The sequence below is a fragment of the Rhopalosiphum maidis genome, chromosome 2, assembly GCF_003676215.2.
Source record: "Rhopalosiphum maidis isolate BTI-1 chromosome 2, ASM367621v3, whole genome shotgun sequence".
Classification (NCBI taxonomy): Eukaryota; Metazoa; Arthropoda; class Insecta; order Hemiptera; family Aphididae; genus Rhopalosiphum; species Rhopalosiphum maidis.
The window spans coordinates 33,385,928-33,398,823 of NC_040878.1; the positions used below are offsets into that span (position 1 = coordinate 33,385,928).

At 32.3% G+C, this 12,896-nt stretch overlaps 1 protein-coding gene across 1 annotated transcript; it reads right to left on the minus strand.

Annotated features, from left to right (window-relative positions):
• Window positions 1–946: 946 nt before the first annotated feature.
• On the minus strand, window positions 947–11,555 carry LOC113552169. Its single transcript, XM_026954901.1, has 5 exons — window positions 10,913–11,555; window positions 4,811–5,083; window positions 2,714–2,914; window positions 2,443–2,643; window positions 947–1,579 (listed from the first exon to the last, which is right to left on the minus strand). Exons 1-5 carry the CDS (start codon window positions 11,340–11,342, stop codon window positions 1,434–1,436), a joined length of 1,251 nt encoding a protein of 416 aa, XP_026810702.1. The 5' UTR covers window positions 11,343–11,555; the 3' UTR covers window positions 947–1,433.
• Between the last annotated feature and the right edge of the window lie 1,341 nt (window positions 11,556–12,896).

Genomic DNA, 12,896 nt, shown 5'->3' on the forward strand with positions numbered 1-12,896 from the left:
GCGTGAGCAATTGATGTTTATTTGTAATTTAAACTAAATAATATACCAGGTAAGTATAATTATTATACGATACCATTATTACAACATTCCATGGATAAATCTATTTTGGAATTTCTCTATTTTGGTTTACGACGATCTTATTGTTTTCAACGGTAATGAAAAGAAGCAGTCATCATTTTCTAAAAACATTGAAATGATCGGCGATATTTTTAAAAATATTTTGTAAGTGAATGATATCGATATTATCACGTTTACTGTTCGAATATTTTGTAATTGCATTGTACACTTTATACAATAAATTTAACGATTTAATATTTTTTGAAGCGGCGAATGTGCCTATGCCATATTATCATGTTGCTGTCATGGAGATGTATGACCAGAATAACGAATAAATAATGGCATGTACAATGTCTGATGTTGGATGTTTAATATCAATAATAGATTTTTTCGTGCAATACACGCTAGAAATCGATGATACCGCTAAATCCGCTATTCCGACATATCAATGATAGTCGGAATGCGTGTAAAAACGTATCATTTAGTATAGTTAATTCTCATTACATTTGTGTCACGGTACGGGAAACTTTTTTATGATCACTCACTATATTGTATGTATGTGAAGAGTATACCTAAAATATATCAGGACTTGTATATAATTAAAAATATCGTTTCGCGTTATTTAGAATCAAAACATTAGGACACTATAATATACATTCGCGTTTATCGTTATCATTGTTTAAAATTAATATGATTGATAAATGTTTTAACTATTTTTTTTTTTTTTTATCATAACACGCAGTTTTTTCTTAACGTCGAAATTCGTATTTTTTTTATTTTTTTCGTATAAATTATTAGTATATTATAATATTGTTGTGTTGAGTTCTAGTAACTCTAATAATAGGTACCATAGGCTGACGGTTTTAAAATAATAAATTTGAGCTTGTAATTTTCACGATATTCATATATTATATAATTTACATATATAAATATGGTTTACTTCAATAAATAATAAATATTGAGAGTATATAGATAAAAAATAATATTTACAAATAAATATAAAATAAATAATAAATGACGTGGTCACAAAAATGCATAATATTAAATTATAATAACATATGGGGCATGACGAAAAGGATATTTTTATCGACGTACTACACGGGTCGCTTAATTTCTAACACCCGTGGTCCGTATTTGAAAGTCTCCCGTTTCATCCTAATCGTACATACTGCATATATCATAAATAAACCATAATATCATACACGCACAGATTGACCATTAAAATAAATAATAATAAAATAAAATAACTTATATATAATGTTGTTTATACTTTGTGTAATCGCGAATAATACGTACATATTAATAATATGATGTACGCTATACGCTACAATAATTTAATATTCATTGGGTCGTGTGCCTTAGTCTAGATTTTTGGATCATTTTTCGTTGGCGTGGTCGTCTTCGGGTGTAGGGATGTAAGCTCGGTAAGCCACCCAATGCGGTTCGTGCACCATGGACTTTCTCGCCCAGCCGCTACCGCCGTGTCCGTTGACGCTCGCCCAGCCACTGGGCACTCCGGCGCCTAGAAGTACACAAATCATTAAAATACCATACATTTATCACGATAGATTAGTAAATTTATGCGTCAGCTACGGTGGTTTACATCAAGATCGCGACGAGAGAGACGAATATAATGTACACGTATACGGAAAGTCTCGTCCGACGTCCTGTACAGTAATAATATTAAAATATAACGCACTACTAAGCTGCAGTAGTCACCGGTGTACGAAAAACCACCAAGCACAACACGACTTTACACTTCTAATGTCTACTACAGTTTGGCAAACATTATGTTGAGCGGGGTTTGTAATATAAATAATTATTGAAATAAGATGTTTTTAGAAAGTCATAATGTATATCAAGTCTTACCGATGGTGACTTATCACTAATATCTTTAGATTTTAGACACTTAACTATTTTTGAATGACAACAAATATCGCATTAAGTTATTAAAAAAGTAAACAATATGGATTTGACACAATTATATTATAAAACAGTATTACATTATACGATAATATGAATGTACCTACAAATATTTTTAGTTTGATTGTTAAAGTGTGTACTTTTATCGGAATTCAACGCTTTATATAGACATAATAAAAGTGTCGTTTTAAATGCTTTGATTAACTATGAATAATTTTCATGTCGAGGGAAACTTTAATAAGATAAATTTTAAGTGAAAATATAGAAATGTATTTCCTGTTTGCGATTTATTCACCTAAAAAACCGGTGGAATAATTAAAATAAAATATAATATTTCTATAACTCGAGCGAGACCTCTGTTTTTAGCTAACGATGTTAATCACGATAATTAGTGAGACGGGGCTATTAGCGGTTATAATGAGTCTGTGTAAAAAGCAAATCATCGTTTATTTTCACTCGTACCTGATGAATAAGAGTCCTGGCCGCCAGCATACGTGTTGTCGCCGCCACCAATGTGTGATCCCGCTGAGTAGCTATCACCACCGCCGCCCGTCGACCAACCTGTTGCTGTGTGACCGGACACCCATCCGGCTGCAGTTCCAGCACCATATTCCGCGGCTCCGCCTCCTCCGTGGTTGTCGTGTACGATGATCACTTCTTTGCCTAAGTCGTTTGACGTAAGTTTGTCACCGGCATTGTCAGTTTTTACTATCCGCATATAATTTGTACTTACCAGATGCACCACCGCCGCTTTTTTTCCCCTTCATCAGCTGCGCCAAACTCATCAGCAGCGCGAGTTTACTCAAAAGCAACGCCTTAATGGCCTTCACCTTGATCATCAACATCATGAGCGGTCCCATGAGCGCCATTTTACCCATCAGTCCCATCATCATCATGTGCATCATTTTCTTGTACTTTTTGCTTTTTCCTCGGCCTGATTCCAAAAAAAAAAAAAAAAAAGATAAAACACGATTAATTAATTACAGCAGTTCAATAGAGCTCTTAATAATTTATTCGATCTCAATTATTGGTATGATTATTATTATTAATAATTACTAATTAATTGATAATGCGTGTTTAATTATAATAGTTATTTATCAAGTCCTGGTGAAATTAAATTTTAAAGTATTAAATAATGTAATATTGAAAATTAAGTATGAAATTAAATTTGTTTTATCGTAATAAAAATTTCTTAAATTACGACTATTTAAGTAATTATTGGCACGTACTGTAGCATAGCTATTTTTTGAAAGTACAATGGATGTTTAACAATTTAATGTGTGCCTCAATATTAAAATAATTATGTACATATTAAAAAGTATACGCCGTTCGTATTATAATGTGTTGCAATTCGTAACACGTTTTATATTTTCGCTGAAGTGTTTCCTAATAATATCGTTAATTAAGCCATACGAAAAATATAAGTAATTTTTCGTCGTTGTCGTCTCCTTATGCTACGGGTTTTCGAATAACTTTAATACTCCGAATCCAATCGCAGCTAAAAGTGAAAATTCAACATTAAGTGTTAAATATATCATATTGTTATTTGTAGTTTGTCCATCGTCCACAACGATAACCGTCGCGGATTATGTCGGTTTTATTTGCTTCATCTCCTTCGGGAGACGCGTACTGATAATTTGGACGCCGTCGCAGTTGTCCACCTGCACGCCGGTCAATTAAGGAAAAATAATTGACGATTCGTCAACAATTTAACGACTCAATTCGTCAGGGTGTATCGACAAAATGTATGGAGTCTTATACGATATACAGAACTGTGACGATTAAAAAGCGGTAATCAAGTGACTGTTGTACGTACCATACTATGTACCAAATATATCATATAATATACTTTGATGGTAATTTATGTGATCGGTGGCCTGTAAAAGTCGGATCCAGGTCAGATAATATCGCGTCAAATAATTATATCATTTTATTGTATTATAGCTAGGAATAATAATAATAAAAAAAAATAGTGAAAAGAGCAAAATAAAAATTCAAAATTCCGGCGTTTAGGCGTACATAACTACTGAAAACTTAATACGAATGTAGTAATTTGTAATTACGTACGGCCGCGGTTCGCGATTATCGTTCAAGTGTTAACGAATACGACTTTTTCAGTGCACGTCTCAATTAAGACGTTAAAACGGTTCACCGCCGATCGAACACTAAACCGATATCAGTTGAATTTAAAATTAAATAAAATATCAGTCATAGACCGTCTCATCAATTTTGGACGGAAGAAACCACTTGTAATATACATATATAATGTGTTTAGTTCCTATATGTTACGGGCATTGTAAAACACTAAATTTTAAAGCTTCAATTTTAATAGTGTGGGAAATACTATTTTATCACGTTGTTAAACAGTGATGTGAAATTTCAGTGTGACGTTGCAACTCTTAGTGATTTGTGTGAGAACAAATAATATAATAATAATAATACAAATCGTTTCTTGTAAAACATTTTAGTGATATTATATTTAGTTATAAAGTTAAAAAAATACTAATCATTAAAATAAAAATAAATAAATAATTATTATTATTTACTTGCCATGTTCACATTTAATTCAATTGCTTTATTATATGTTTTTGATTTTTTAATGCTTGGTATAAATGTATCTACTTTTTCAAGTTTTATCTGATTAAATTGTGTATTATTCTTAATTTTTTTCTCACCTTATCCATTATATAATAATATACCTATACTCATTTTATTGAAATTACTTCCTATAGTCGTTTTAATTATATTGTCGGGAATTTAGAACGGAAATGATCGGAAAAATGTCCTTAGTGACATATTTTATCCTATAATATTAGATTTGTCCACGTACCTTCTCCAATAGCCCTAGACAAGTTTATGTCCAAAGTGTTGCCTGCGATGGACCGTGCGTTTCCTTTTAGCGCCGCTGTAATACCGGATGGTAAAGTTATGCGGAGTATGTGCGACCCGATAAAACGGTCGAGGGTGTGCACCATGAGTGCGGACAGAGCGCTCTGTTCATCAACGGTGTTTAATCTGGCCATCAAGTCGGTCTCGTTCAGTGGTGGTCGCATGTCCCTCTTGATTCTAACCACCGACAGTAGATCACCCAGAACGCTGAATCCTGTAAAAATATTACCGCTGATGAGTAAGATGACCAAATATATAAACTTGGATAACTCAAAATTATCTACGTTTTTTTAGAGCGTATTTTGCCAATTAATTTATTAAATTCACAACCCTGCTTATGAGTAGTAAGTGTTATCATTTCGTTTTGTTATAACTCATGACGAGAGATAAACAAATGGATATAGTTATGACCGATTTGAATATAAATTAATACGCGTCCCGGAGAAATAATTTACAAGAGACAAGAGCACGTCCTGACAATGACACCAATCGGTCGATTGTCATAATTTTTTAATAATATTGATCTAGATTTAAAACGTCGAACTAGTCAAAGAGCATTAATACTATTATCAACTGGAGTTATAGCATTGTTGTCGATAATCTCGGTTCACGACTCTCAGTTGGAGAAATCTTATCATCCTAGAGGGTGGCCTGTTAAAATATAAATGTTTCAAAGAAACGGCCCGATAACCTTGCTCCAGACCGAAGATTTGTTACGCCCGTTTAATAAAATTATTCTGTAAGTCGTTGTTTCTGTATTGTGTCTACTTGATTTTTTTTTTTTTTTTGACATTCTCGGACGTAATAAGTATGTTTTTATCTCCGTCATCTTGACCGAGGAAAAAATCGTGGAATTGTAATTCGAACGGACGCAGTAAGACGGCTGGCTAGACCATCTGACGGACGTTTATTGAGAAAATGGCGACGCGTCCACGGGGTTCTCACATGAAAAAAAAAGAAAGTCGAAAAATAATGCGTTATTATAATAATATATAGGTTCAAAGAGGAGCGGAAGAGCAACGACATCGTGACTGGTCAAAGATCGGACGCGAACTTGTGTTGTATGAAAAAAAATCCGAAAGGAAAATAAAGAAAAACTTCCACACCGAGTAGCTGATGCAATTACCATTACAAAGGGTTTTGTACACACACGCGTATACTGCATAATGATATTATTGTATTATTGCTATACATACGGAAAATGGGATTTATATTTAGTGCTATAATATGTGAATGGATGAAAACACAATGGTTCGTCTTTGCGGCGTCGTGTGACCCATTAATGGTGTTTAAATAGGATGGATCCGAAAAGGTGACAGTATGATGACGGTGATGATGATAATAACAGCAACGACAATAATAATAAAAATAATAATACCAATAGTAATAATAATAATAATAATGATAATAGATAAATAATAGTTGTCGTACAGAGTCGTGTGGACGATATAAATATGAAAATATAGTTAAAAAATATATTATTATTATTATAATTATCGTTATCACACATAGGACTCGACTTCAGCATATTATGTTGGCCGATGTGGGTTACGGAGTTTCCCCTACAGTTTTTCTCGTGTCCTACGCGGCAATCGAAATCGCAGCTAGCCATAGAAGAAACCGTCGCGAATGACGGCAGCGGATCCTTTTTATTATATTGTAATAGCCTAGTCCGCGGTAAATAGACGAAAACTAGAATATAGTATTAAATGTGAAAACAAAAGTAAACAACAACGCGTACAATAATAATAATAACAATATCGTCTAGCTGCATACTATATATATATATATTTGCAGTTTTTAGGCGTTTCTAATTCACCGGGAAAACTGACAGATTTTGCTAATTTCCGGAGGCGAAAACAATAATAATGCATTTTTTTTTTTAACTCTCCTAACATTTTCTGCAGATCCTTTTAAAATGACGGTCCATTATAATGCCTAACTACCGCGTGGTGTACATCGTTTCGTATTATTTTGATTTTGAATAAATATTTATAGGTATAGTAATAATTATTAATTAAATTGTTTAGGTTCTCGGAATAACAAGACACGCGCTATCATATCATTCATTGTTTTGTGAACGTATTTACATAGTTTATTACAATTGTCTGTTATTATAGTGCCAATGGTATTAATGCATCAATGGAGTGATTGACAGATAGAAAGATAGTTTTATGTTTGTCTTAATAATAATTGTATTTAAAAATTTCCATTGACAAATACACTCAATTACGAGTGTAGTGTGTTTTTGCATGATTTTTTTATTTTATTTAATGTTTTCTATTTTTATCATTTTTTGTTTTTTTTTTTTAATTTATTTAATTATACACATTTGATATTTAACAATCGACAACATGACTCGTTGAAATCCAATTCGATCGTAACCGTTCGATTATAAGATTATAATAGCGCCTAATGAATTTCGTTTTGTGTCAAGACGTTTAAGTATATTACATTATGTCGGGGAAACTAATTTCAATTTCTATTTATTTTTGTCACTTTTGCTCTCTTAATACATTAAGGACAATTCGATCACGAAATGTTCCAATAAGAGTTATCAAAAATCAATTATTAACAATTATTGATGATAACCATTACAATATCATAAAAAAGTGTTTTAAACATATTTCGATTTCGAACTAATCACATTTAATCTCTTCTCAGATAAACCTCCTAAGTACCTAAGTACTTAATAATATATCGATCATAATAATATCAACCGACTAGTATTCAAAGAGTTTCTACTTTTTTTTTTGATTCGTTACAATTTAATACATTTTCATAAAAATATCGTTTGATATGAATCCTCTTAGACCTGCTGCAGTATTTATAGGTATAGGAGGTTAGTACGTATATTGAAGTCCACTCTTTACGTTATTCATTCCTCTATACTACTATAATACACGTGATGATGTATCGGTTTTTTATTTCACTCTTCCTATTCCAGTGGCGATAGAAATATATAGAAATTCCATCACCCCATAGCCTAGTAATTTATGGCACGGAACATAATAGGACATTCGGTGCATTATATTATATGTTATACCTACCTTACATTGAATACGTCATTGTGCTTATTTTATAGATTGTAAATACAGAACAATATTATAATGAGACCGAGTTATTATATTGTACATTTTATTATATAGAAATGTTGTAAAATTGTATTTGAAGAAAAAATACCGATTAATCGAGTGTTAAAAAATAAGACCAAATACCAACTGTCTTCATTCGGACAACACGTTTAATACATATTATCTAATATCTGGACATCTCATTGTGTACAAAACGTGTGTTTATTTTTTCCGTAATGAAATAAAATTCGACGATTGACGGATAATACAAATCCGGCACGTCACGTACGACGAGATTCGGACGTCACGCCGTCGTACGCTTTAAACGAGACTACACATATTATTATAATATTATAATGCATACTCGAAATTATTATGTGTAGTAAATAATATGTTATTAAGTATAACGAATATTGTAGGGACGTGTCATTATTATTATTATTATTATTATTGAAGAGAAAAATATAATGCACCTATAATACTAATATTTAACAATACATTGTTCTTTGACCACGACAATATTAAATCACGTTCAATGAAGATCAGGACCACGTTATATATTATAATAACAAACTGCAATATGTGTACCTGACTTAGTAAAATGAACGCGAGGAACCGTGACATATTTATCTGTATTTAAATTGAATAGCAATAAAAATGAGTGATATATTTTATTATACACAGGTATATATATATATTATTTAAATATATACATCAAGAATAGTATTTAAATGTTTTACATTTGGTCCGATTGAAAATGAAAACCAAGGCCGATTTCACCATGCTTTCAACTTAATTCTGACATTTTCCACGGGAACCTGCGTCTGTCTCTCAACAATTGTTTGACTAGGTATTGAATTGATCATTGTGTATTTACTGTTTAAAATAATGGATTCGTCTGAAATTAGTGTCAAATTATCGAGTCGTTTATACTTCTTTCGTTACACAATTCAATCGAATTTTTTTTCTCTGTCAGGTTGTATTTTATTTGTTATAGTATCGTAGGTGCGTGCTCATTTTTTCACTGAACTGAATAATTAATTTACTTTAAAAATGTTTATAAAATATTGATATAAAACTAATAAGATATTGATAAAATGTAAATACGGCTTTCTAATCGTTTTAGAGAAAAATCGAATTTGGTCGTTGATGATTGTTGTCGGAAAAAAGATTCACAGATCTAACCGAAAGTAAACTGTAGAATTCAGCGCCTATATTTCGGCTACTGGTATTAAGCGTTTCACTTCAATAAAATCTATTGTCAAGTTCGTGAATAGATATTTTGGTGCTAGTTTAACAACTAACTATAACCCAACTATACACTACTTGAAATGTTTTTCCGGATTTTCTTTATATTTTTTTTTTTTTTTGTTATAGAATAACATATTATTGAAACAAACATGACCGTAGAAATCGACTGAGACGACCAAAGCGCATCCAATGTATGACGCGGTGACTTTAAATATTGACAAACTAGAAACAAACACTAGACATGTAAGGTTTTATTATCTTTTATCTGAGATATGTATAATAAAACGAAAATTTGTAATCAATATTCCTTTTATTCACTTATATCCCAGAAAAGTAGAGCAATGTATACATCAATAATACATAGTACTAAAATGATTTTAAATATTGTATACTACATAGTATTCGTTTAATGGAATTTGTATATTAGTTGTACATAAAGGTATTTGAAAAAAACTCTCAAATTAGGTGGGCATAGGCCTTTAAAACTGTAAATATTATGCGACATAATATTTAAAGCACCTATATTATCATTATACTAGGTAATGGAACTCATTGATATATAATAACATATTGAAAAAATCTTTATAAACTGTAAACGTGATATATTATATGTACCACCGTAATTTAATAATGTAGAAAAAAAACTACACAAATTATACGGAAAATATGGTGAAAGGTTAATAATTTTTATAATAGCTATAAAATAGATTAAAAACCTATCTATAAACTTAGTGTTTAATGGGCAACAATTTTTCTAACGTTACCATGTACACATCTATAATACAATCAAATTAAGCGAGCTTGTACCTGCGTTACTATATTGCCTATGTATAAAAACTTAAGTACTAAAATAGCTATATCATTTTCTTTTTTTTGTTTAAAAAATCATATTGCAATGATATTTTGGTTTCAATTTTTTTTCTTATATGCATTACGATGTTATAATATAATTTTTTATTGATTTTCGAAACTACCAATTCAAATATATACATATAATGTAGTCGCGTATCAAATTTGCAACGGCATTAATCTAATAAAACTCGAATCAAACGCTTATTGTCTACATTTTTGGTAAGATTACTGAATATTATACATAAAAAATAATTATTTAACGATGGGAGAGTTTTTTTTTAATGTATTACATGATATATCAGATAGGAAATGTACTTATATCAACTTTTCAACGGTAATATTTTAAATTTAATAAAAATTTCTGTCGCCTCTATTTTACTTTTATGTGATAGCCGCGTTATGACACTTATATTATTTTTATTCATATATATAATTGTATGATATATATTTGCGGTGCATGGAAAAAACTTCTTAACAGATTTCACGGATGGAATACACAAACCGATAATTTGTGTTGCAAACGAATAAAGCGCGTTACACGCCCAGAAACCGATTTCGCACAAAATCGTTTTCACGGCATAACGCCACACAACCAAATACACAATATATATATATATATTTATAATTTTTTTTTATTATTATTCGCTCAATCATCGGACAAAGCTATATGCATACTTTTGCAGGTTAGAAGTGTACCATGCCGGTATGAATGACGACGAATGCACTTCAGATAATATGTTAAAGGATATTCTAGGCGCTCATACTTAAATACTTAATAAAAGTAATTGCTGAAGGATTTATCAAATCAAAAAAAAGGTACTCAACGAGTAGACAAAAAAATAGTTACGACGACCATCGAAACTCACCTTTCATCCTGCCAAGCTTGTCGAGGAACAACAGGAATTTGCGCTGGACGCACGGGAACGACAGCTGCATCAGACAGTCGGTGTAAATATCGACTAGGTGGGCGCTCGGGTCAGTGGTCGGGTCGTCCTGTTTTTCCTGCAACAGCGAATTGGTGGCGGTTCCGGCCGCCTGGTCTGAGCCCATCGAGAAACTCAGGAACCTCGAGTCCCTGCTGTCGTCGTCTGCACTGCTGCTGTTGTACACGACTATAGCCGGCGTGGATTCAGTGGCTTCTACTGTGGAGACCACGGATGGTGTGGTCCAGTCTGCGGTCGCCGACGAACCGTTCGCTAACACGGTCGCGGCCACAGTCTCCGGGACGGCAAGGGCACTGGCGGATGCGCACCAAGCCGCCGCGGTCAGCAACATTGACACTGCGCACGACACCATGGTGGTAATATCGTACGTCGTGCCGGAGACGGAAATAAGACGGCGAATTTTCGTATTGTATAAATATGTTTGGCGAAAACTAAGTTGAAAATAATCGTGAACGCAAACCGGAGAAACGAAAGAGATACGAAGAGGAGGGTACGAAGACGAATTTTAATAAATCACTGGGTACCGAACGCGAACGTTACCAGAGCAATATGACTACGACGAACACGAGCTCAAGACGTTTTATACGACTGTTTGAGCGGGCCTTCCAGTATTATAGTGGCTGTGGCGGAATCCCCTTCCTACGCGACGCCCGCGAAGACCGCGCGTGACTGTAACCGGTGGCGGTGGCGTTTGGGCGAAACCACAACGAAGCTGATACGCGCGTCGTTTTTTACCGTTGATATTTTAAAATTAATAAGACATACACGATGTAATATTATCTCGATAATGATATACTTGGGTTAATATAAATTAATACTATAATATCTACCTGTGAGAACAATTACCAACAACAAATTTATTATCAGAAACACTGTAAGATCCGCCAAGATAATTATGTGATTGTCGAACAGATGCTCACATGTATTGATGTCCATAGACTAATTATGTTGATCGCATTGAATACAGCTGAGTGTAGATAACGATTGTGAAAACCATTAAATTTAAAATGAAAAGCTGTCCAAAAAACTAAAAATCGGTAAAAGTAGGTAATCACTCTGTTGTGCGTTGGCTGGTCGGGTGTACCTCAACACCTCATCATTGAGGAAATCACTGTGGTACATTTTTTAATTCAATGATAAATCTTTGCATACGGTTGCAATCACTATCGATAGGTTTTTATGGGATGTTTTTTCCGTGAACGTTACATTTATTATATTGTTAATATTTAATTACCTAACAAATGAATAGATACATTTTATAAAATATTTATATAATATAATAATAATTACTCCATTTTGAGTCATTCAAACTTACCGTAGGGCTGTATGAATAGGTTTGATAAATTCGTGGTATAAATAAGCAATAACATAAAATTAATCTAAAATATGTTTTTAAAATGTTACTGTTTATATAAAATTTAATCATAATATACCTACGTTATAATTTCAATTTCTTATGAATAATATTTTTAATGCCCAACCACATCTAAGTTAGGAAAATTACCCTACGATAAAATTAGAAACTATAAAATAAAACACCGAACAGAAATGGCAAAATCTATGGAAACTAAAAAACATCGAACTAAACCAAATTAAAAACACGATATTTAAATGAGTAAACCTTTAATTTACTCAAAAATACGAAATTACTATAAACAACCTTCGAATAAGATACTCAAACCTAATCCACGGATTCCTTGTAGCCAAAGAAGAATCTACTCAATGTGAATGCTGCGGAGTTAGCCTCTCAATAAAACCGAGTTCCGTCAATACCAAACAGAATAATTAAAACTAAACATATTAATAAACCTCGATACCTATTTTGACTATAATTCTAATAGCAATGAAATAATCTTATAATTTATAAAAACCACTAACCTATAAAATAATATATAACCCCCTTCCG

Bases quoted from the DNA above. Each gene is read 5' to 3' on its own strand.
- LOC113552169 (XM_026954901.1), bottom strand. From the start codon at position 11,342: ATGGTGTCGTGCGCAGTGTCAATGTTGCTGACCGCGGCGGCTTGGTGC. The intron at 2,915-4,810 runs GTACGTGGACAA...TTTTGGAATCAG, and splicing joins GTCTAGGGCTATTGGAGAAG to GCCGAGGAAAAAGCAAAAAG. The intron at 1,580-2,442 runs GTACGAGTGAAA...GTGTACTTCTAG, and splicing joins CCAGGACTCTTATTCATCAG to GCGCCGGAGTGCCCAGTGGC.